Below are 23,631 nucleotides of genomic sequence, written 5' to 3'. Positions count from 1 at the left end.
AGGTTGCAAACTGCTCGTGAGGGCTGTGGCTCTCCAGGGGTTGGGGTGCCCGGAGAGCACGTGGGGTCCAGAGCTGAGGGAAAGACTTGTGCTGGGCTTTGGGGCCCCAGCATATTTGGGAGGCCCCCACTGAGCCTTGTGCTCCAGTTGGCAGCTAGTCACTATCTGGGTCTGGGCCTTGGGGGAAGCCAAAAGGAAAGCCAGAGGGATTTGGCAGAAGCCAGAGCAGCCCAAGGTTACCAGAACTGATGGGTGGCACTAGAATCTTCTGAGGAGGGGTCCTGATCTGAAGGAGGGATAGCGTGAGGAATGTTTGTCTTTTTTTTTTTTTTAAGATTTTATTTATTTATTCATGAGAGAGAGAGACGGAGGGAGAGACACAGGCAGAGGGAGAAGCAGGCTCCATGCAGGGAGCCCGACGTGGGACTCGATCCTGGGTCTACAGGATCAGGCCCTGGGCTGAAGGAGGTGCTAAACTGCTGAGCCACCTGGGCTGCCCGAAATGTTTGTTTTTTAAAAAAATCTTTGATATTTTATTTGATTGATTGATTTTTTATTTTATTTTTATAAGATTTCATTTATTTATTCATGGGAGACACAGAGAGAAAGAGGCAGAGACACAGGCAGAGGGGGAAGCAGGCACCCCGCAGGGAACCCAATGTGGGACTTGATCCCGGGTCTCCAGGATCACGCCCTGAGCCAAAGGCAGGCACTAAACTGCCGAGGCACCCAGGGACCCCCTGACTGATTTTTTTTAAGTAAGCTTTAGGCCCAGTGGGAGACTTGAACTCCAACCCTGAGATCAAGAGTCGCATGCTCTACTGACTGAGCCAGCCAGGTGCTCCAGAATGTTTGTTTTTACTTACACAGATATATGTATTTTTTTTTTCACTCATGAATAGCAGAATGTTTGTTTTTAACAGGGGCTGCAGAGTAGGCTTGGGAGTCCTATGTCACCTCAGGGAGTAGGGGTGGCGGCTTTGGTGGGGTGTCGCTTGGGCAGTGAAACCAGGCTGGTAGACATGGCTGGATTCTTCTGCTTCTTACACGGGAGGCCACAAACCCCTTGACTGCAGGGAGTCGGGCCCATGAATCCCTTGAAACAGAGAGCAAAATTGTTAGTATATTTGTTTACGTGGATGCCTGTGTGAACATGGTTTTCTGGACAAAGGGTGCATGACTTTCACCAGAATTTCAGAAGGGTTAGTGATCCAAAAGTGGCGCAAGACCACAGGTCTAATCCTCCCCTTCTGTTTCTTCATCTTTCCAGGTGGAAAGCAGTGACACGCCAAAGGATTCTGCAGTGACCTCCAAGTCCCCGTCCATGGCCCAGGACTCAGGCCCCTCAGAGCTGTTACCCAACGGGGACTTGGAGAAGCGGAGTGAGCCCCAGCCAGAGGAGGGGAGCCCTGCTGGAGGGCAGAAGGGCGGGGCCCCAGCAGAGGGAGAGGGAGCGGCTGAGACCCCACCTGAAGCTTCCAGAGCCGTGGAGAATGGCTGCTGCACCCCCAAGGATGGCCGAGGAGCCCCCACAGAAGAGAGTGAGTCCTGGGCGCTAGGGGAAGCCTCTTCTGGGCTCCCCAGGATCCCCCCCAAGGGTTAGAGACTTGGGGCCAACAGGTCCCAGGAGGCATGGGAGCCGAAGGTCTACTTGCCAAGGCTGTACCCTGGAGGCTGCTGGCTGGATGCAGCCTGCACACATGTTTTATTTGGCCCATGTAGTGTTTTAGACATTTTAAAAAATTAGTTGCCAGTATTTAAAAATCAAGAAATTTCACATAAAAATCTGGAGTTTTGGCTTCTCATGAGGAAAAAAAAAAAAAGCTAGATCTGGCAACAGTGGGTTTATAGAATGCCAACAGTTGCAGGACTGGGGTGATGGCTCTTCCCCCCACCCAACCTCTCTGTAGGCTGGTTGTGTGCCTCAGTTTCCCTCAGCCCTCACCTGGCCTGCTTCCTCTTTTATAAGACCCACAGCTCTCAGGGATTGTTGTGTCTGTAACCCTTCGCCTGAGTGTTCCAGGATGCCCGCCGAGGTGTTAAAAGTCCAGGAGCCTTCCCAGGCACAGATGTCTTGAACCCACCATGGGTTCAACTCAAATGTGGATGTGACTGAGTGGGTTGGGGGCGGAGTGGATGGGGGTGGCCAGTGAGCTGCCCAGCCCAGGCCCCTTCCTCCCCAGACTTTTTGGCCTTGCCCTGGAGTCCTGGAAAATTGCCTACTTTTCTCTTTCAGGTTAAGCCAGTGATTTCAGGGCCAACTGAGCTGTAAACATGTTAGTAATGAGGACAACTAGCATTTGTACAGGGCTTCACAGTTTACAGAGCGCTTTCTCATATATTATCACATTTGATCCTCCCGGGGCCCTGCCAGGTTGTTTTGCATATGTGCGTTTTAATTCAAAAAGTCTTCCTTCCAAGTGTGTATGATGGAATGAGTAAATTGATTAATTGGCATAACTTATTTTGTATGGCTCCAAACCCAATATTCCTGCAGGATTGAGAGCATTTCCAGAGAAGAAATTTCCAAATATAAAGATATATATATATTTATATCTTTCACTCATTAATTATTCAACTAATATTTTTATGATATTCCCACTATGCGCAAAGTGCTTTCTGAGGTACTCTGTGTTCGTCGTTTTAGTACTCAGTCTTCTTCAAGAGGTATTATCCCCATTTTAAGGCAGAAAAAAAACCCCTGCCACTTAGCGAGATGCAGTGACTTGCCCAGGGCCCCCAAGCCCATAAGGGGTAGATCCAGGATGCATTCCGTCTTGGTCTCTGGCTTCAAAGTTTTTATGCCCTTCCACTGTCCCCTTTTATTCTGCAGTGGGGTGCTCGCTTCGGCGGCACATATACTAAAAATATTCTGCAGTGGGGCTCAGGACAGGCCAGCCTGGAACTGCCCAGGGCTCCTGGCCTCACCTGAGTGTCTTGAGAGTTTGTCCTGACACTGGGCTGGAGGGAAATCCAGGAGGAAAGGAAGCAAAGGCACCATCCCTCCCATTAAGAAGACTGGGTGTTCCAGAGCGGAACCTGGGAGCCCATCAGTCCCCACCACCCCCACCTCCCGCAAATGTGCTGCTTCTCCCAGCTGGGCATGCCCACGGCTGATCCCCGGATTCCTGGGACCCCACCACTGGCTGGCACTGAGCTGCAGTCCTTCCCATCTGGTGGGATGGAGCCATTGCTCTAAGGCCGCCCTTAACCCTTGAAGGTTTGCTTTCACTTTGGGATTTCCCTGTCTCCGTTTCTATTTGTTCTCGAGTTCCTACTTCAAGTCAGTGAGTAGGTGTCTCTCAGACATCCATTTGGTGTGTGTGTGTCAGGATCTGTGCCAGGAGCTGGGGAAGCCCTCATACACAAAATGCTGGTTCTTGCCTTCAAGGACCTCACAGTCGGCTGGAGAGACAGCCGTTGACGAGAAAGTCACACTGAGAAGCATGTGATTATACAGGGAGATAGGTTCTCTAAGAGAAAATAAACACAGTTCTCTGAGGAACTGTGACAGGGAGAGCCCAGCCAGCCCGGTCTGTTCCCCGAAAGCTGGAGGATGACTGGGGGGCCACCACTTTGGGGGGGTAGGAGGGAGTGAAGACAGATTACAGAAGCTCCGGGGAAGGAGGGAGCAGGGCACCCAGAGACCTGAGAGAAACCAGCAAGTCTGCAGTGGAGAGAGCAAGGGAAAAGGGTGTGAGAGCAGAGCAGACAGGGCTGGACAGGCCTGTGAGGACACCTTCCCCGGGAGGCTGGGGATGGGGTGGGGAGTGACATGATCTGCTTTGTGTTTTGAAAAAAATCACTTTGTGCTCTGGCTCCTGGAATGGAACAGAGGGGCCGGGAAACTGAGTTAGGGGGCTGCGACAGCCGTTGAGGGGCCGAGGGCAGCTGTCATGAGGTGGCAGCAGAGGTGGAGAGAAGCGGACAAGGGCCAAGAACACCAGGGGAAAGGGGAGAGATGGTGTCAAGGTGACTCCTGGGTTTGGGATTTTCACATACCAGGTGGACCTTCCACAGAATCTTAGTGCTGAGTATGGCCGGCAAGCACTCCCGGCCTCCCTGGCCTACCGATAGCCTCGGAGTGCTCCTGTGTGGCCGCAGCTATCAGCAAGTGGACATGCTGGTGGGCCTCAGAGCTGCGGGGACCCCCGAAGGCCACCATGCATTGCCTGGATGCTGACACCGGTGAGGTGCTGCCCAGGGCCGTGGGTCGTGGTCCACTGGAGGCTTGGCCGCCTGGCCCACAGTCAGCCACACAGAATGCGTCTGCAGCTGCTTAGTTCCAAGGAGGGAGGAGACTGAGGCCGCAGAGAGGGAGCAAGTTGGCTGTGGTCTCCCTTCTGTTCCCCTCATTCCAGGTCTCCTCTCAGGGAGCCCCATCCATCTTCCCTGAACCCCTTCCATTAGTTCTGATACAGGAAAAACAGAGGACTTTATGGCAGCATTTTTGTGCACATAGGTGCCCCAGATCCTGATAGTCCAGCCAGGAGAAACAAGGAGGAGCAGGGGAGATGATGAGTAATCAGGACAAGAGCCACCTGGATAGGCAGGTGGTGGCCTTGGGACCGCTCCTGCACTCCTGCATTAATGCCGCCATGATTATAATAGAAACAATGGTAATATGGCTTTCTTTTACTGGATATTGCCTATGTGTTGAGTGTCCTGTATCCTCACTACTCAAAGTGGCCCCACCAACCAGCAGTGTTACCTGGTATCACCTCGGAAGTTAGAAATGCAGAATCTCAGGCCCCACCCGAGACCCGTGGAATCAAAATCTATTTTAAAGAGATCTCACGATTTTGATACATATTAAAGTTTAAGAAGCCCTGCTTTTTAGTTACATATTCTCTTGTTTAATCTTTGTGATCACGTGAGGAAGACTCTTATTGTCCTTATTTTTCAGATGGGGAGACTGAGGGTTCAGAAAGGTCAAGTCACTTACCCAAGATTATACAACTAGTAAAGGACCAGGTTAGGGTCAGCACAAAGCCTTTCTTTGCTCAGATTGATCACCCGGTTTTGGGCTAGTGACTGCCCTCTGAGGGAAGCCTGGCCTTAGCCTTGTCATGGAGATTTGGATTCTTTTTAAAGGAAATTTGGGGTGGCCCCGGGGGTGAGTGTAGGTGTAGACCAACAGGTAAGTGTTGGAAGCACCCTGGCCTCTCCTGCCCCCTGGACCTGAGATACTCTAGGGTCAGGTCGGAGCCTGCCAGGGCCACCCTGGGAGGCACACTGCCACCTGGCCCGCCTGTGACCCTGGGTCTGGGCCAGGAGCAGATGGACTGCAGAGGGAGTGTTGAGAGAGCAGCTGACCCCCCTTGACTCAGAACAAGTGCTGTATTCTGAGGCAGCCCAGTTTGTTGTTTTGCTGGGCCAGGCTGGAAAGTGTGTGTGTGTGTGTGTGTGTGTGTGTGTGTGTGTGTGATATCACTCAGTGGGCATGTGCAGAATCTGTCAGGGAAAGAATTCCAGAAAGCAGCCAGTTGGAAACTGCACAAGGAAAAGTAATTCTGTTTGGGGGAGCACGGGGGCCAGGGAACGGGGAAGGGGAGAACATGGAGGTGGTGGAGGGTAAAGTGAGCGGGCTTGGCATTCAGGAGCCCTGAAATCTGGCTTCAGCTCTGTAAGTCCCTCCATACCCAGTCCTCAGCCTCAGTTTCCCCACTGGCAAAATCTAGGGGCCGGACAGGCGCTCCATCGTCTCTACGGTTCCCGTCAACCCTGATTTTCCTTCATTCGAATGAATGGAGGATTCCCCATAATGAGATGCCACGGAGGGGCCCCCATGGGAAACGCGGGAGAGGTCCCAGGGACCCCGGGCCGAGGGCGGGCGCCCCCTACTGGCAGTCCGAAGCCTCGCCGCGACAACGGGCAGGTCTGAGAGGAGGGGTACCCCGGCGGCGCGGCGGGAGGGGGGACCCGGCCCCAGGGAGCCCGAGAGAAAGTCCGGGGAGCGGAAGCCCGGAGGAAGCGCCAGAAGGCCCGGGTGAGACATACCTTAAAAGCCTGTCGTGTGCCGCGTGAGCGAGCACCGGGTTCCCGCCGCGCCCGCGATGGCCAGAAGCGCACCGGCGCTTCCTCCCCGCGCCCCGCGCCCCTCGGGGGCGCCCCGGCCCGGCCCCGGCCCCGCCCCCGCCCCGTGCGCCCCAGTGCACGCGGCCCCGCCCTGGAGCCTGGCCCCGCGCCCCGCCCCCGCCCCCGCCCCCGGGGGCACAGGAGCGGGGCGCCGTCACCGGGGTGCCCCTCCCCCGGGGGCACAGGCACGGAGCCCCAGGTCTCCTCTAGCGACGGAGAGGGAAAGAAACTTCCTCTCCGGGGCCTTCGGAGGCCTTCGGTGCTGTGTCTGGTTTCCGCTTCAGAGCCAGGAGATGAAGTAGGGGCTGTTTTTTCCGTTTTGGGCTCCCCCACCCCAACTCCCAGGAGCCAGCCTCAGTGACCTTCCTGCTTTGGGCCCAAGCTCAGTACTCTTGACTTTCAGGGGCCCAGGTGAGAGGAGAGCTCACCGTCCTCCCCCGACCCCGACCCGACCCGACCCGACCCCGCAGGAAGCTCTGGAGGGCATAATTAACCCAGCCCCTCAGCCAGGGCCTGCTAGCCTGCAAGGGTGTGCTGGACCTGGGGAGGGCATCTGGGGGAGGACCTGAGAGGACCACGGAGGAGCGCAGGGATGTTCTGGAGGAGTGTAGCTACCCTCCCTCATGAGGCCTAGACAGGAACAGGGAGAGGATGAGATGAGACCCTCCTATAGACAGGACTTCTGGGGCTTCTGCCCCCAGGGGAGCCTTTCCTTCCAGGAACTGGAATCTGGGCCCAGCTGAGGAGCTGCAAGAGACAGGACCAAGGAAACACTTCAGGGAAAGGGATCCAAACTAACATTTATTGAACACTTACTATATGCCAAGCCCTGCTCCAGGCACTCAATGTTCCCAGTAACCTAAAGATTTTAGAACAGTTGGCTATGTTGATTCAGTAAAAAACAGGCAGGGAGAAGTGACCAAGGTCACACGGAAACACCTGGACTCCAAGTCTTTTAGAATGAAGGTTCAGAGACCTGAGAATGGGGTGGGGAATAGGGTTACAGAGGCAGATGTTAATAACAGCAACAGAAACCACAGTATTGAGAACTGCAGAAGGACCCTAGAAATCATCTCCAGCATCATGATTTTCCAAATAAGGAAACTGAGTCTCAGAAACCAAGTTGCTTCGCCAGTCTTGCTCTAGTGGCTCTGTACCCCATTGCCCCCTCTCCCCCCCCCCCCCCCCCCCAGGATATCTTTGCCTCACTCCATAGAAGCATTGAGCTCACTTCCAGGGCAGGGGGAGGCTTTGCAGTCTGGCCCCCTCCTCTAGGAAGGGAGCTGTTTCTAGGTGACCCCTTTTGTGTGCCTGAGACAGAGTCAGTGGTCCGGAAACCATGGCCCTGGCTTTTCTGTTGTTCCTTCGGATTTGGGTCTCCAAACCTGCCACAGTTCCTTCTCTGCTCAAGGCCACACTCTGAGTCCTTGGGGCCAGCGTGGTGCCTAGCACATGGTGGGCCGTCCCATTTGACCTGTGAACACCTGAATGGTTGGAGGACCCCTGTCCCTGCGCAGGGACCCCAGGCACAAGAGGGGGCCTCTGAGCCACTCCTGTAACTCTGTCCATAGTCCCTTTGTTCTTCCCTCTCCACAGGCAAAGAACAGAAGGAGACCAACATCGAATCCATGAAAATGGAGGCAAGTGTTTTCCTCAACCCCCAGGGGCTCTGTGGATCCTGATTCTAGGAGAAGAAAGCCACCTCTGACCACCTGTGGCGACTGTGTGTGAGGGGATCTTGAGGCGGCCCCGCCCCCTTCTTTACACGTCCCCTTGTAAGGAGGAAAGGAGATGGGTGTGGAGGTTAGAAGTCCTCCCAACAAGGCAGCCAGCTGGTCCCGCTCTGAGACCAGGCACCCCCCCTCCCCCGGGTCACGTCCATGTGCCCCCTCTCCCCCTGTGGCTCACTTCTCCAGCCCAAACAGGGGCTTGCCCAGCACTTGCAGGGTTGACCTCTCTGGCCAGGAGTCAAAGCTCCTGTGTTGTGTTTGAGGTGAGTGCCTCCTCAGTTTCCCCGCAGGAGGAACAAACCTTGCGGTGGGACGGTCAGCGCCCATCTTAATGCCAGTCTGTCTCTCTGTCGTCTCTGTCCTAGGGCTCCCGGGGCCGGCTGCGGGGTGGCTTGGGCTGGGAGTCCAGCCTCCGCCAGCGGCCCATGCCGCGGCTCACCTTCCAGGCGGGGGACCCCTACTACATCAGCAAGCGCAAGCGGGACGAGTGGCTGGCACGCTGGAAAAGGGAGGTGAGGTGCCTTCTGGCCTGGGCCCCAGCCTGCCCCACAGATTTGGAGAACCAGAACTTAGCTTCAGCCACCCTTGGGAGCTGTTGTCAGGTCCTGCTGAGCCTCAGTGTCCCCTTCAGGTTAACCTTTTGCACTCACAGGGAACTGTGTAACTCCTAAGTAGTGACCAGTTTCTTTTTTTTGTTCCAGAAATGTTTATTGATCACTTACCACATACCAGGTAGCATACTAGGCTCTGTGCGTATATAGTTCCTGGCCTCGTGTTGTTGACATTCTGATAGTGGAGGGAGACAGAACAAGTCAAGTAGAGATAGAAAAATAAAGCCTGGGCTGAAACAGAGGATAACAGAGGCCTACTTTAGGTGGGGTGGTCAGGGGAGGCTTCTTGGCGGAGGTGGCATTTAAGTTGAGACCTAAAGAACAAGAGCTGGCTCTGATCTGGTTGCTCCTTGGTCATTTAGTCTCTACTGCCTTGGTGCCTCTTGTTACTAAATCTCTCTACTACCTAGCTTCCACCACCACCCCAACCCCCCCCCCGCCCCCCGCCACCCATGAGCCCTATGGAAGCTATCTGATGAGGAGCCAGGTGGGGTATAGAATGTTCTAGGCAGAGGAAACATCACAAGCAAGACCTCGACTTGTTTGGCAAAATGAGAGACCAGTATGCCCCGTGTGAAAGGAGTGAGGGAGAAAGTGGAGCCAGACAAGGCTGGGAGGTAGGCAGGGGTCCGACCACCTGGGGCTTTGCAGGTCCTGGCCAGAAGCTGGTGTAATTCTCGGTACATTAAAGATTTCTATGCAGGGGATTAAAGGGGCAGCAATGGAGACAGGGTCGATTCGGGATGTATTTAGAGATAGAGTCAGTAGGGCTTGCTGAGGGATGGGAAGGGTGAGGCAGGGGAGGAAATGGAAGTGACTCAGGGACACCTCTCAGGGGTCTCACCTGAACCCCCAGTGATGATTGTGTGCCATGTCCTCAGGTGGGGAATTCGGCTAGTGGAGGCATAGGTTTGGGACTGGTGGGAATTACAAGTTCAGTCTGAGACGCTGAGGTGCCTGGAGCCTGGGGGGTTGGGAAGTCCGGGCTGCAGATGCAAAGGTCAGAGGACGTCAAGAGCAGAAGTCCAGGTGTTTAAGTCCAGGGAAACGGATGAGCTCACCTCGGGACAGGGAGAGAGAAGAGACCAAGTCCCAGGATCACATCCACAGAAACCCCAGCAGCTATGGGCCATGTAGAGAGGACTTCAGGGCCAGAGAGGCAGGCCCATTGCCTCTGACAACCTGGAGGTAGCTGGTGACTTTCCTAAGAGAAGCTTCCATGGGGGTGAAGCCAGGCCATGGCAGGCTACAGCAGTGATGGGAGGTGAGGCTGTGGAGACTGAAAGACCAAGGAGCCCCGGCAGCCCCTCAAGCCTGATTTGTGGGGCTGTTCTCCTGTCTGACCATAGAGAGAAGGCACTTGACCTCTGGCACCAGGAAGGGAACAGAAATGGCGCAACTTGCCACCATCTAGGGTGTTCACCCCAGGCCTACAAAGGAAGGTTTACATTGTGTGAGAGCTTGTAGAAAAAGTTCAGAACAAGGTATGGGTTTGGCTACTTGATTGCTTCTAGTTCCTTTGGGATCCAGGAAGGCAGGAATTTCTCTCCCCTGAAAGAGGCAGCCTGTCGAAGGTCCAGGTCCAGGAGAAGAGAGGCACTTGACCCTGAGCACGAAGTGTGGTCTTGGGATGAAATTCAGGAACCGGGGCTATTCTTGCCATCTGGTCGGTTGCCCACTCATCAGTCCTCGGCGGCCAGCAGGGGGGGCTTTGCATTTTCCTGTTCTCCCTTAGCCCTGGGGCCAAAAGCTTAGACTTAGTGACTTTTAGACCTGGAAAATTTATAAATTCTGTGGTTCTAAAACTATGCTCCCTTGAAGAAGTATGATGGAAGCCTACCCTCAGCTGCAATAAAGGGGATCTTCTCTCAACTTGCAGGAAAAATTAAGGTAGTAGGTGCATTTTCTCAATTTTAAGTTTTCTACTAGAATTTAAAAAGACTTTATCATGGGCCTCTTGTAGCATACACAGAAGTAGAGAGCATAGTGTGCTGAACAAACCTCCATGTGCCTGTCCCCCAGCTTCAACCATCATCAAAAACTTTTCTAGTAAATTTTAAACCTTTGGCATCTGCTTCTCCACTCCCAGCCAATAAAGGTAATCAGTGAGCATTAACAGGAAAACTTTCAACATTGATTTAATTTAAAATGTTTTAGGTATATGTGACTTGAGGTGTAGAGACCTGCCCCTGCCCCCAAAATATATTTTCTGGGGTGCCTAGCTGGCTCCGTCAGTCAAGCAGGAGACTTGATCTCCATCCAGGTCATGAGTTCAAGCCCCACATTGGGTGTAGAGCTTACTTAAAAGAACAATAGCAATAACAAAAACCAGTATACTTTTTGCCAGTAAAACTGTTCCTTCCTTATTTGTATTCTATAACTAAAGATGTCCATATGAAATTCCGTGACTTCCAGTGTGGGTTTCAGCACTGCTGATCCCCTCACTCTCAGACTAGGGGGCAGGCACTGTGCTTCTGCGCTGGCCACAGGTTTGGGTCCCATTCAGGCTTTCTATTGCCCGCCAAGGCCTGGCCACAGTGAGGCACCTACCTGCCTTGGGCTGGGCCAGATGTCTAGAGGAGAGCTAGCTGCAGGTATTGAGAATGTTGGGGAAACACAGGTAGCTCTGAAGCCTGCCAGGTTCCCTTCAGACCAAAGGGTAGTAACTATCACCAGCAGGCCTCTCTTCCTAGTGGCTTACCAGAGGTAAAGAAACACTTCCTCCACTGGCAACCTCACCTCGTTCCCTGACATTCAACCTTTTCTTCTGATACTGCCTCCCTTGGCCTTCCTGACCTTGGCCCTGGGATTTTTTCCCATTTCCTCCAACTGTATCTGCTCAGCATCCTTCTCTGTCCCTTGACGTTGGCATCCCCAGCCGCCACTCTTGATCCCCTTCCCACTTATGTGCCCTCTTAGATCCTACTACCTGCCCTCCTCCCAAAAAGACACCACCCCTCCTAGAACTACAGTTCCAGCTCTTTCCTAGGCAGTGTCACTTGAAGGCCCAGCCAGCATTTCTTAACCTCAAAATGCAACACCTGCTTTTAAAACTTCTTGCAGGGCACTGTTTTTGGGCGACCAGAACCCTCCATGTCTGAGCACTGTGTGAGATACTGAGGGTACTGGAAACCCAGAGGATTCTTAATTATCCCAAGATAGGATGAGGGTTTGGGGCACCTTGGGAAGAGTATCACCCAAAGGGGTTTAGATCAATTCTGCCAAGATCATCCATGCATCAACAAGAGGTGGTTTTTGGCTTTTAAAGGATGAACTATAATTTAGGGAAAGGGAAGGAAAGACATTGCAGAAGGAGATGTACAGCACGTGCAAAGGCTCTGGGGCATAAGGCAGCATGGCCTTTTCAGGATCAGGAACAGAAGTTGGTGGTAAAGCACAGGATGTGGGGCCTGAGGACTGTGTTGTCCTGTCTTGGGGCTCCAGTCTGCACCTGCTCCTTCCCTGGTCCACGTGCCCCACCTGTGCGTCCTGCTTCCCTCAGAATACTCCCTCAGCTAAATTTCCTTTTGCCAGTACATCCTTGTCAGTCCAGTTATTGAGTGAGATTTACTCTTTACTTTTCCAGCTGATACTACATACCTCTCCAGGTTTTCCTCCCCCAGGAAAAAAAATGTTAAGAAGGCTTAGAATATCACAAAAGTGATATCATGAAATTTAAAGTAACTGGTTGAGGAAAAGGCGACATTTGCTCCTTCCCTGAGGCTGAGGTGGGAATTCCGGCTGGAAGTGGGAAGCAGTTGTCTCCTGTCTGTTCCCTCATGTATTCCCTTCACGTCCTCATTACTACTTTTAGGACTAAGCTCTGCTTGAATCATGACCAGGCCCTGCTATAGAACCTGCAGTGGCCCCTGCATCGTCTCCCTCATGGTGCCAGAAATCCTCACCCCACCCGGTTTCACCACTGTCCTCTGAGAGAAAGGGCCTCTAAGAGGGACCAGTCCTCCCTTTATATTTGCCATGGGCCTTCCTTCCTCTCCTTCCTCCCTCCCTTTCTTCCCACTGATCTTTCCTTTACCTACTCTTCGGGAATGAGTCCATGAGGCTCTCCAGGATTTCTCCAGTTCACACTAACCTGTTCTCTGCACTCCACAGCTCTTACTGTCACTATTTTTGGGTTTAGCACTCAGTGATATCGCATAGGGTATGTTTTCCACTATTTCTTATGTGTTACTTGTGTCTTCCCCCCATCACAATACTGGGTAGGAAGAATAGGCTCCACAAATGGCTGCAGGTTGGCCAAGCAGTTGAGAGGCTGGTGAAGTACGACACCTCCTCAGAGAGCTCAACCCTGGGATTTCTGCCTTGAGGCCCCAAGCCCTTGGTCTCCATATGTTTTTTTCCAGAGGTGCTGACAGGCATACCTGGAGAAGAGCACGGAGCCAGGGAACCCATGTGGGTGGGTTCCCATGGGTAAGGTGGTGCCCTGACTCCTCTCTGCCCTGTGCTCCTCTGCCGTGCTTGAGTCCGAATCAGCCCAGACCCCGGCAGTGAGGAGGACAGACAGGAGGCAATTCCTCCTCCCAGAGGAGGGCAAGTCCTAGGTTCCTCTTTCTAATAATTAACGGAACAGAAAAACCCAAGGGAGTACTTTGGGCTTAGCAGGGGCTTCTCACATGTGTTATTTCATTGGTTCTTGCTGCGTGGAGGCAGAGGGGGTGCAGGGGGCTAGTCATCCAGCCGGAGGGGCTGTGGGCTTCCAGTGTATACCACTGCATATGGTTTTAGGACTCACTTGTAGCTGAGTGATGTTATGGCTCTTTCAATAGTCTCTTCACCCCAGCCCAGTTCTATGTTATGTCAAGGCAAGGATACTATGTCCTGCTGATCTAGGATCTGGTCTTTTTCCTGGCTCCCATCCTGAAGGGAGGGACTCATGGGTCCTTACACTTATTGGATGCTTCATACATATTCAGTAGTGATGATAACAAATTATCTGTGATTCAAGTCTAGTCTCTTGCCTTCTTCCCCTCCTACATTGGGCAGCCCCCCACCCCACCCCCTGCAATCCCCTGCTTCTAGGCTGCCCTACAGGTAGCAAAGCTTGCCTATTCCTAAAGGGAAGGGCACCTTTGGAGGTGAGCTCAAATGCTGCTTGGTGACTTACCAGATGTGAGAACTTCAGCATCACTTTTAACCCTACCGACCTGAGGTCCCTTGGCTACAGCTGGTTTTGGCTACGCTGGACACTCCAGGCGGGTCTCATGTCCATGAGGGCAGCACTTGCCAGTGCTTGCTTTCTGCCTCTCCCCAACCTGAGCTTGGTAGATGCAGGCACTCTGGGCACCTCTGGCCCCAGGGCTGGCATTCAGGAAGGACTGGGTAAAGGTTTGCTGAATGAGTAAATAATTCTAATCTCAGAATTGTGTGGGTTAATAAAGTAATTCTTAATATCTAAAGCTCCTACTGTGGGCGTCTGGGCGGCTCCGTCAGTTAAGCATCTGCCTTTGGCTCGGGTCATGATACCTGGATCCTGGGACCAAGCCCTGCATGGGGCTCCCTGCTCCGAGGGGAGCCTGCTTCTCTCTCTCGCTCTGTCTGTCGCTCCCCCTGCTTGTAATCTTTCTCTCTCTGTGTCAAATAAATAAGTAGTCTTTAGAAAAAAAATAATAAGCTCCTGGTGCAGGGCTAGCATATAACAGGAACTGGATGACTTTAAATGATTTTAAATGATACCAGTATTACACAAATACATTCTTCTTGTTAAAAAAAAAACCTCATCCCTCCCCCATGATTTTAATTCCTGCAGCAGAGGTGCCCAGTGTTGTTAGTTTGGTGCATACATGACATGATTTTTTTCTATCCATCTCTGTGTGTATAAATATATAATTTTGTTTCACAGATGCCTTTGTTTCTTTTCCTTTTTTACATAAAGGGAACCACATTGTAGTTTCATTTTACAGCTTGGTTTTTTCACTTATGATTAGTATCTACAATCTAGCCATGTAATTACGGTTCTATCCCACCATATGGATTACCATGATTTTACTTAAACGTTCTCTGAGTGGGGGGCATTCATGTTGTTTAAGTGAGCACTGCGGCGGTGAACATCCTTGGTCACGGCTCTTTGTGTATCTGTTTCTCTAAGACCCCTAGAAAGAGAAATGCTAGGTTGAAGGGAATGTGTATTTTGCATTTTCTCAAATCTGCCAAATGGCTCTCCAAAAAGGGCAAGCACCAATTTATGCTCCATAAACAGGGTATGAGAAGACTTCCACCATTGCCAACATCAATATTTTCCTAATCTAATGGGTGGGAAAAATAGTATCTTATTATGATTTTAATTGGCATTTCCCAGATACTAAGTGAGGCTGGACATCTTTTCATATGGTTATTGGCCATTTGTGCTGCTGCTTCTATGAGCCGAGCAAATGTTGCTTCCTCTTACTTTATAACCCTGCAGTCTCAACAGACTGTGTTTCCTGTCCATCCTGGGAAGAACAGCCTGTGACTGTCCAGAGGGTCATCTCCTGCTGTGCTATTTTCCATTTAATAAGCAATAACTGAGCACCTACTAAGTAGGGTGCCATTGTGCTGGGGGCTTTAGGAATAAGGAGATGAATTAGGTGTGATCCCCTGGGCTTTAGTATAGGAGACATGAGACATGGCAACGCAAAGTAGACCATTAAGGACTAAAACCAAATTATTAGCAAAGTATGTGGATAGCAGTTTTAGGGTATTGTGACCAGCAGGCATCCCTCACTTATCCACCATATATAAATTAATGACAACCTGAACTTTTGTAGGACAGCCTCAAAAATAACATCTCCCTTCAAGGAGGCGATGCCATTTGGGGCAGGAATGACAAGAGTACTTTACCAAAAGGCTGAACATGTTTTTAAAGGTATTCCCATGACAGCCTGTAATCAGAGTGACTTCTAGGGCTGGCCTTTAGGATAGGCTATGAAATTGCCATCCTAGAGGCTCCTGTTGTCTCCTAAATAGGTGGACCATTTGCACACTGGAGCGTTCACTTCATCTGGGGGCACAGAAAAGACCTCTTAGAACAACCCCCACTTTTTAGTGGTGAGAAAGCAAGAGGCAGGGCTGGCCACAGCAACCCTCAAACCAGGCAAAAGGGGGTCGGACTTTACTGAGCACCTATTTCGTGCCCAGCACTGTGCCAAGAGCATTCACTTTCACCCCAGAGCTAAGATGCGATCAAGTGAATTCATATGCTGGGAACCCCGCAAAATTGAGTCTGCTCCAGGGGCCCAGCCCAGGTCAGGAAGCTAAACCTAAGTCCACCTGAGCTTCTGGGAAACACTTGTCCCAGAAGCCTCACATGCATCAATCACAATCTTACAGCTCACCTTTCCCTAGCAAACAGGAGCTGCTAGCCTTATAAGGAAATTCCCCACTTCCTAGCCAATCCTGCCCTGTTTCTGCATTGCGTCTCCTAACATTCGTCAAGCTTGCTCCTGCCCAGAATCCCTCCGGAAGAGTGCTCTATTGCTTGTTAGGCACTGTACTCCCCGATCCGTGGATTGTTCTTCCTTGAATAAAAGACATCAAACTCATTACTAAATTGTATTATTTTTGTCATTTGACAGATATATTGTCTGCAATTACTCTAAGAATTATTTTTATCCCTGTTTTACTCTTAGGAAACTAAGATTTCCCCTAGATGAGGAGGTAAGCGCCACACGGATGTGCTTGTAGAGCGTTCCCAGGGGCAGAACTGATCTCATGCTACTTCTGTTTTGCACCCAGATGACTCACCTGCAACAGTATCTTCCTGGTTTGCAGTCATGGCTTCTCCTCAAACTAAAGTATGGGGTTAAAAGAGGGCTGCCCCCCACCCCCTGCCCCACCACCTCCTCTCCCCACCTCCTGGGCTGTCCGTCCACTGCTGGCCACTCACCTTTGCCAGGTTTGGGTCCTTTTCAGCCATCGGGATGGGTCCCCCACTCTACTTATTTGGTCCTGAGGCCTTCAGGGCTCAAAAATTGCCATTTTCTCATAACTGTACATTTGATATTGTGAGACTGGCTTAAAGAAAGTTGGAGCGAGATTCAGGAGGCCTGGTTTCTGGGCTCAGCCTCTGCCCCTGATCCATTTTGAGAAGGTCCTTCTCTCTGTATGTTAGCTTCCTTCTTTGTAATGTGACAGATAGACGTAGCTGACACCAGAGATCCCAGAAGTTTATCATTTGCCGGGAGGAGAGCTGGAGTCATGCTCTGTAGCACCTTTGTCTCCTATAGTACCTTGTACATGACTTCCAAATTAAATATTTGAGTACATTCTCAGACCTTACATGCATGCCTCTTTGAGAAGCACACATATAAAGTATCCAGATAAGGATCCATATCAAGACTTCCGTAACATTTACGTGTTTGGTGCTAGAGGCTAGCTTTCCTTTCCTCTTCTCTACCATCCCTCTTTCCTCTGCTGGTGTTATATGCCCAGATCAGAAAGGCTGACCGTGGTGCTCATCTTCAGACACTAGGCCCAGGCCAGGAAGAGGCTAAAAAGGAGAGGTGGCAAAGTGCTACCCCCCTACCCCCCCACAGAGGTTGACACTTGCTCCCGTCTTCCTGGGGCATTTCCTTAGCTTGGGAATTCACGTTCCAGCTTCTGGCTTTGGTGGCCATCTCCCAAGATCTGCTCCCTTATTATTGCTACTTTTCATTAATCACATAATCCTTCATTCATTATTTCAAAGACTTGTCGAACCTTAACTGAGCAAATACTGTGTGCTTAGGCTTTAAGATAGGTATCTTATTTATTTAGGTATCTACCGCATTCCAGCATTTTCTAGACACTAAGGAAACAGATTTGAAGGAAAGCCAGAATCCTATCCTGGGATCCCCCCATCCGCCCCGGCCCTCAGAGAGGTAGGCAGGTAAGGGAATAATAATAATGCTCCAACCCAGTAGGACCATTTTAGAAATATGAGCAAAAGGGCCATGGGAGCAACTAACCAGCCCTGTCTGGGGACCCTGGGGTGGGCTTGCCAAAGAATAGACAGCACGCAGGCCTTCCACTGGAACCAGGAGTCTCCCTGACAGGGATGATGGGGAGGGGCATTGAGTGCCGAGAAATCCTCTGGGAGTTTGGAGTCTGGAGCACCTCAAGATGGCTTGCATATTTGGCTCAACTGTGAGAAGCATTCTCGTAGCACTTTCTATGAGGCAGACAATGGAGAAGGTATAATGGTAATGTTCTCTCTGCTTTGCTGGAAAGACCAGACCATTTGTCCACGAGGCCCCAGGGATGCTGAAGCATGGGGAGGTTGGCTGGACCGTGTGACTCCAGGAAGGAGATGAAGGAGTTAATGGACTTGAATTCAGTCATCACTGAACACACACAGTACTGCGGTGGTGGTGCTGGAGGTGCACAGCTCCTGCCCCAGAGGCGCATGTGGCTAGTGGAGGAGGCTGGAATATTCACCGTGACCTCGGGGACAGGCAGAGTGTGGGGCTTGTTCTGTGCTCTGGGTACCAGGAGTCTGGTGAGCACAAAAGATGGCGAGAGAACTTCTAGGGGATTCCCAGGAAGCTTTCTGGCAGAGGCATCCTTTGAGAATTCTAGTAGGGATACATAAGGAAGGTTATTTCGGGGAAAGAACCACTGGGCAAAGAGGAGGCATGAAGCTTCTGGGTTGTTGAGGGAACAGTGAGAGCTCTGGCAACTAGGGTGTGTGAATCAGGGAGGAAGCATAAGAAGAGATAAGAGTGCAAAGGAAGATGGTCAGATCAGCAAAGGCCTTCCTGTCATGGTGAGAAGTTTAGGCTTCACTGTGCAGGGGAGGGAGAAATGGGCTTAAGGAAGATAAGGGAGTCCAGAGCAGAAAAGTGGAGAAGGAGGACGAGTTAGGAGGGCATTCCATCTGGCTTTGACTGTGGTTCCAGGTAACAGGAGGCAGACACAATAGAATTGTCTCCAGTTGGAGGGCAGGGAGAAACCTGCTTTGGATCTGGGGACTGGGGGTGGTGGTCGTTATCTGAGCTAGAGGATCCTGGAGGAAGAGCAGGTTTGGGACCGGAAGGTGGCGTGGGCTTTTCATTTCCTTAAGAATGTATTTTGATATGAGCAGGAGCTTTTAATTTTAATAAAGTCCAATTTATCCATTTTTTTCCTTTTCTCAGTTAGTATGGATGTGGATGTGTGTATCTCTAAGAATTCTCTGCCTACCCCAAGGTCCTGAAAGTATTCTCTTAGGAGGGAGGCAGACCTTTGTGTCAGGCGTTAGGCTGCTTTTGAGAAGCCAGCAGGGGTGTCTGTGCACCAGGAGAGGTGTAGCAGGCAGCTCAAAAGGTGGCTCTGGAACCAGACTGGGGGTCAGGGTTGTGGAGGACAAGTGCATGCTGCAGAGGTGTGAGGGGGAGCCCCAAAGGATGGAGAACAACCCGCATGACAGGACCAGGATAGGGAGGGGCAGGGACTTGGAGCTTCTGGGAGCAGCTGGCACCTGGGACCGCGAGGAATTCCGGAACCAAAGGAGTTCTGGAACCTATTAGAGAACCATTCAAGCCCTTTCCTCACCAGACTATGGAGCCCTTTCTAATTTCTGATCTCCGTGAAGTGTCTGGCCCTCCTGGCCTTCCACCTCTCAGTTTATACTCCTGGTACCGTGCCATGTGCGCATGAGTGTGCGTGTGTGATTTTTACCAATTTTCTTCCAACTTGCCATTTTTTAAATTACAACTCTTTACAGATGCCTTATGACTCTTCCTCTGTTCCTCTGTAGTCAGTAAACGGTGGGCAGTATAAATATTTTAATTTTTCACTTCCAACTCAGATGGATTGAAGAAAATAGGGATGAGACAGCTCAATGTCCTGTGTATTTGTATCTAGATGCTGTTTAAAGGGCAACTTTGTGGAGTAAACAAAAACCAGAAATGAGTTGGGCTTGCTCCATAAATAACGAAAATGCCATTAGAATTCAGTGTGTCTTAAAGGGCAGGTTGGTGTAATAATACTGCATCGAAGCTTCTGGGCAGTGCATTCAAAAGGCACATTCCTAGGCCCCTTTTGGAACCTATAGAAGCAGAATCTCTAGCGTGGTTCCTGAGAAAGCTGGTTTTCTAGCTAGCTTCCCAGATGATTCTGTGGCTTATTAGAAGTTTGAGAACCACCAAGCTTTGGATGATTCAGAGTAAACCAAACTTGGTACAAAAGTGATTTCTCAAAAGATGCATTTATTGTATCACCCACATCGTTGGGGCGGGGGGGGGGGGGGGAGTGGGGGGGTGGGCGGGGTGTGTCTCTGTGCACTTTAGAATCACCTGGGAATTCCGTCTTGCTTTAACCGGCCCTGCCTGGGCCCTTCCTCGCGATTCATTACATTTGGAATTTAGTGATGGGCCCTGGCCCACGGAGTTTCTGAAGCACTCCAGGTGATTTCTAATGTACAGCCAGGGTGAGACTCTCTGATCTGGGAATAACTGAGCGAGAAAAGAAGTGCGAGTCTGAGGCGGAGCTAAGGAACTGTTTCCAAACATGGGGTGGGGGGAGAAGACCGGAAAGGACTTGGTACAGGAATTCAAATTTTCCCTTTGGGATGGAGATGGTAGGCGTTCCTGCTGTTTTCAGCAATAGTTTACCGCAATGCTAGTCTGCCGGGCTCCTCCTGGGGCTTCTCTTAGGACTCTGAAACTTGAGAGGGTCTGCATGCCTGAATCTGAATGGTGGTCCCTGAGGCCCCTCCCTTTGACCCCCAGGCCTGGAGCAGGGGTGGGGGAAGGGAAGTCAGTCTGTTTGGGTTTACCAGGTTCTTTTTGACCCATACCCCTCACACTTTTCTTTAGGTTCAGGTTTCTAAAGCCAAGTGACAACATGGACAAGTGCTCAGGCCACCTGGACATAGGGTTCTTTCCACTTCTCAAATGGTGCACCTCCCTGCCTTCCTTCGGTCCTCCCTGTAATATTCAGCAGACATTGGTGGTCCCATCAGACTGATCAGAAACCAGGAGCCAGAGAAGCTAGGCACCTACTGAAGCTAGTCCTGGCATCAGCTGTGATCCTCTGCTCAGGCTGAGACCTCACATCCCACTCCTTGTGTTGACCTGGCCAAGGCCCTGGGGACAGCAACATTGCCACCTGTACCCCTGCTCCCTGCCCAGACCCCGCCCTCTATTCTCTCTGAGGTAGAGCCCTGCACACCCAGCGGCTCTGATCTAGGGGATGAAAGTGATCCGGAGGAGAGAGCTGGCCTTGCAGGGAAGCCTTCCCCTTTTGGAGCGGACCTAGAGCTGTAGGGAAGGAGAAGGCAGATGGGTGTTTTGGAGCAGACCTGGAGCGGTAGGGAAGGAGAAGGCAGATGGGTGCAGTGAGGTCCAGGAGCCTCAAGGCTGCTCTGACGAATTGGGGCTTCCAGGCATACAGCATCAGGGAAGTGCAGCAGTGATTGGAGACAACGACAAGGTTGGGAGGAGTGAAGGCTGCTTGGGGTCGTGGTAGGGAGAAATGAGGCGAGGGGTCAGCCAGGAGGTGCCTCCTTGACCCTCTATCGCTCCCCAGTTCAGAAGAGTACATCTGAGTGTGTGGATTGTACAGCAGGCACCAGGGCTCCTCCTCCCTCCCGTTGTGCTTATGCCTCTCACCCCTGCCCTCCATCTGCTGGGGAGCCCAGGCAACTGCAGACACCCCTAAAGATCTGGCCTCTCTTGTCTGAAAACCCTGGGAGGTTGTGCTCACTGCTAGCTCAGCCCCTGTCACGCTCCCGTTCCTGCCCTTACTGATCTTGGTCTCTGATTTCCTTCAGCACACGGAGACAGCATCCCCACCACATAATTTACCATCTAATTGCATGCTGTCTTGGATGAGGGCTGTGGTTCCATGTGCGGTGGGTCTTGGGCACACAATTAGGCTGAGTAACAGAAGGGTGGAGGCCAGTCTCCCCCACCTCTGCAGTGTCCGCCCCCCTCCCCCCAGCTACTGCAGGTGGCTCAGGACTGCCAAGCTCCTGGATTCTGGGGTCCTGTCCGAGTGCCTTCCAGGCAGGCTTGGCTGTCGGCTCCCTGGGGAGTACAGCACAGCTCTGCTGTGGGCTTTTAGACTGGCGAGGGGGATGGGGCGTCCCAGCCCCCCGGCATTTGCTGAACGCCGCACCTCGGGCCCAAGTTTGGGAAGATGGCCCAGAGCCCAACCAGGCCAGCACACTGCAGGTTGCCATGGTGACCCTTTTGGTTTGCTTCCGAAGGAGGATAGTTTCTTTCAGCCCAGATCATCTGCCTGGACTGCCACCATGCTGTGCACCCTGGGAACCAGACTAGACTGCCCAGCCCCATTACCTCTGCTTTGTGCTACAGGGGATGGCTCGATGAGAGGCTCAGTTCTAAATCACAATCGAGGATCAGCAGATAGAGCGTGTTCTGGCTTGAAGGGGAGCAGGAGGGGAGCAGCCTCACCTCAGACACGTGCACTGGGGGAGCTCACCTCTGCATCTTCTTCTACCTACCCCTTCCTCTCTCCAGACCGCTTCCTCTTCAGTTAGTGGCTCTGACCCTTTGGGTGGGTTTCAGTTTCCTCATTTGTAACCGGGACAGCCAGGGCCTTTAGTGGTTTCCACACCTGGCAAGCATCAGCATTACCTAGGGAGGTTTTTGAACAGATTCCCCGGGCCTTGCCCCAAGCTTACTGATCTCCTCAGGGCCCAGAAATCTATATTTTTGAAAATCTCCTTGGGCGATCCTAATACAATTAAACCCAACCGACTTTGGGACTCTCCTGGCCAGAAGATCCACAGGGCCCTTGCAGGGAGAAAAGGAAGCTCTGCCCTGTGCTGAGGACCGACCAGCCTTGCTGGGTTCCCAGGAGCTTCTGAAGAGCCCCTTGCAGGTTACTCCTGTCAGGAAGTGGGTGTTTCCTGGTCACGCTGGCTAAGCCAAGACCAGGCCCCCACCTTTCCCCCACAGGAGAAGCCCAGAGACAGAGAATGACAGGAAGGGGGGGTAATGTTGCCATAACAACCAGCTCTAGGCAGAGGCCTCCCTTCCAGGGGCTGGTACTTCACCCCAGTAATGGTGGTTTCCATGGAGATGGGTTACTGAGGGACAGGGGGAACATTTGCCCCACTTAGAGCATTAGTCAGGAGCTGCCAGAAGACAGACCATCTCTAGGTGGGAGCCTTGGACCTCTGTCAACTTCAAGCTCCCCACCCCCCCAACTATGGCCTCTGCTCTCCAGGTGCAGGTCTGACACTCTCTCCTGCTTAGTTGCTCTCTCTGCGACTGGTCTCCCTAGCAACAAGTCCTGCTAACTCCTTGCTGTTGGCTCCGTGGCTATTTTTAGCTTCACTGCCAGCAGCCCAGTCCTGGTCATTTGCTTGCAACCTCCATATGGATTGCAGGGGAATATGCAAACAAAGATTCCCGGCCTCTCTGGGGGGCCCTAGGCCTGGACCTCTTAGCACCTATTAGAATTTTGCTCTGGAAAGTATCTGTCCCCAATTGGGAACTTGGGCAGTGGATTCCAGATGAGGCTCCCGAGACAATGTTGAATTCCGTTCCACAAACACTGTTTAAATCCTCTATAGCGTGCAAGGAGCTCCAGTCCACACTGCTTCCATAGGAAGCTAAGGTCCAGGCCCTGCCCTCTAGGAATTTTTAATCTTGTGGAGGAGAAAGATGAGTACACAATCGCCTTAGTGGGCAAATATTGGCAGGTGCTAAGAGAGAGGATTACAAGGTGCTATGGGAGTGAGGCGGAGGAGGGGCAGGGTCATTTTTCTGTGGGTGTAGGAGAGGGGGATGGGCCAGAGCAGCACTGTCCCACAGAACTTTCTGCAGCGATCAAAATGTTTTAAAGATCTGTGCCATCCAGGACAGTAGCCCTCAGCCACATGGGGCTCCTGGATACTTGGAAGGTGGCCAGAGCAACTGAGGAACTGAACTTTTAGTTAATTTTAATTAATTGAAATAGCACATGCTGTGAGTGGCTACCCTGTTGGACAGTTTGGGTCTAAAGAAACTTTCTTGGTGGAGGTGGACCAAGCCTGGAAGGATAGATAGGATTGGGGCTGGTGGGAGTTGCAGGGGAGGAGCAAGGAACAGCATGAGCAAAGGCACAGAGGCAGGGAAAGGGCATATTTTGGGAATAGCAAGTGGGTGGGCAGAGCGTGGGCTGCGTGATGTAAGTGCTGTGCAGATCGTGGGGGCCTTGAATGCCACGCAGAGTGTTGCCTGTAATCAGCAGGTAGTCAGAGTCTATTGCACAGCACAAAGGCTTTAGAGCTGTAGGCAGGAGAA

At 51.8% G+C, this 23,631-nt stretch overlaps 1 protein-coding gene across 5 annotated transcripts in view; it reads left to right on the top strand.

Moving 5' to 3' along the window:
• The window catches only part of DNMT3A (DNA methyltransferase 3 alpha), a 99,228-nt gene that overhangs the window by 53,892 nt on the left and 21,705 nt on the right, over nucleotides 1-23,631 (top strand). For all 5 annotated transcript variants that reach the window (XM_025454477.3, XM_025454476.3, XM_049095410.1 and 2 more), the window contains 3 exons: nucleotides 1,271-1,541; nucleotides 7,675-7,718; nucleotides 8,174-8,320. In XM_025454477.3, coding sequence (XP_025310262.1) covers nucleotides 1,271-1,541; nucleotides 7,675-7,718; nucleotides 8,174-8,320 — 462 coding nt within the window. The remainder of the gene's footprint in view (nucleotides 1-1,270; nucleotides 1,542-7,674; nucleotides 7,719-8,173; nucleotides 8,321-23,631) is intronic.

This window comes from Canis lupus, chromosome 17 (assembly GCF_003254725.2).
Source record: "Canis lupus dingo isolate Sandy chromosome 17, ASM325472v2, whole genome shotgun sequence".
NCBI classification, from domain to species: Eukaryota; Metazoa; Chordata; class Mammalia; order Carnivora; family Canidae; genus Canis; species Canis lupus.
The sequence above is the reverse complement of the archived record's forward strand: the minus strand, read 5'-3'. Positions and strand labels throughout refer to the sequence as shown.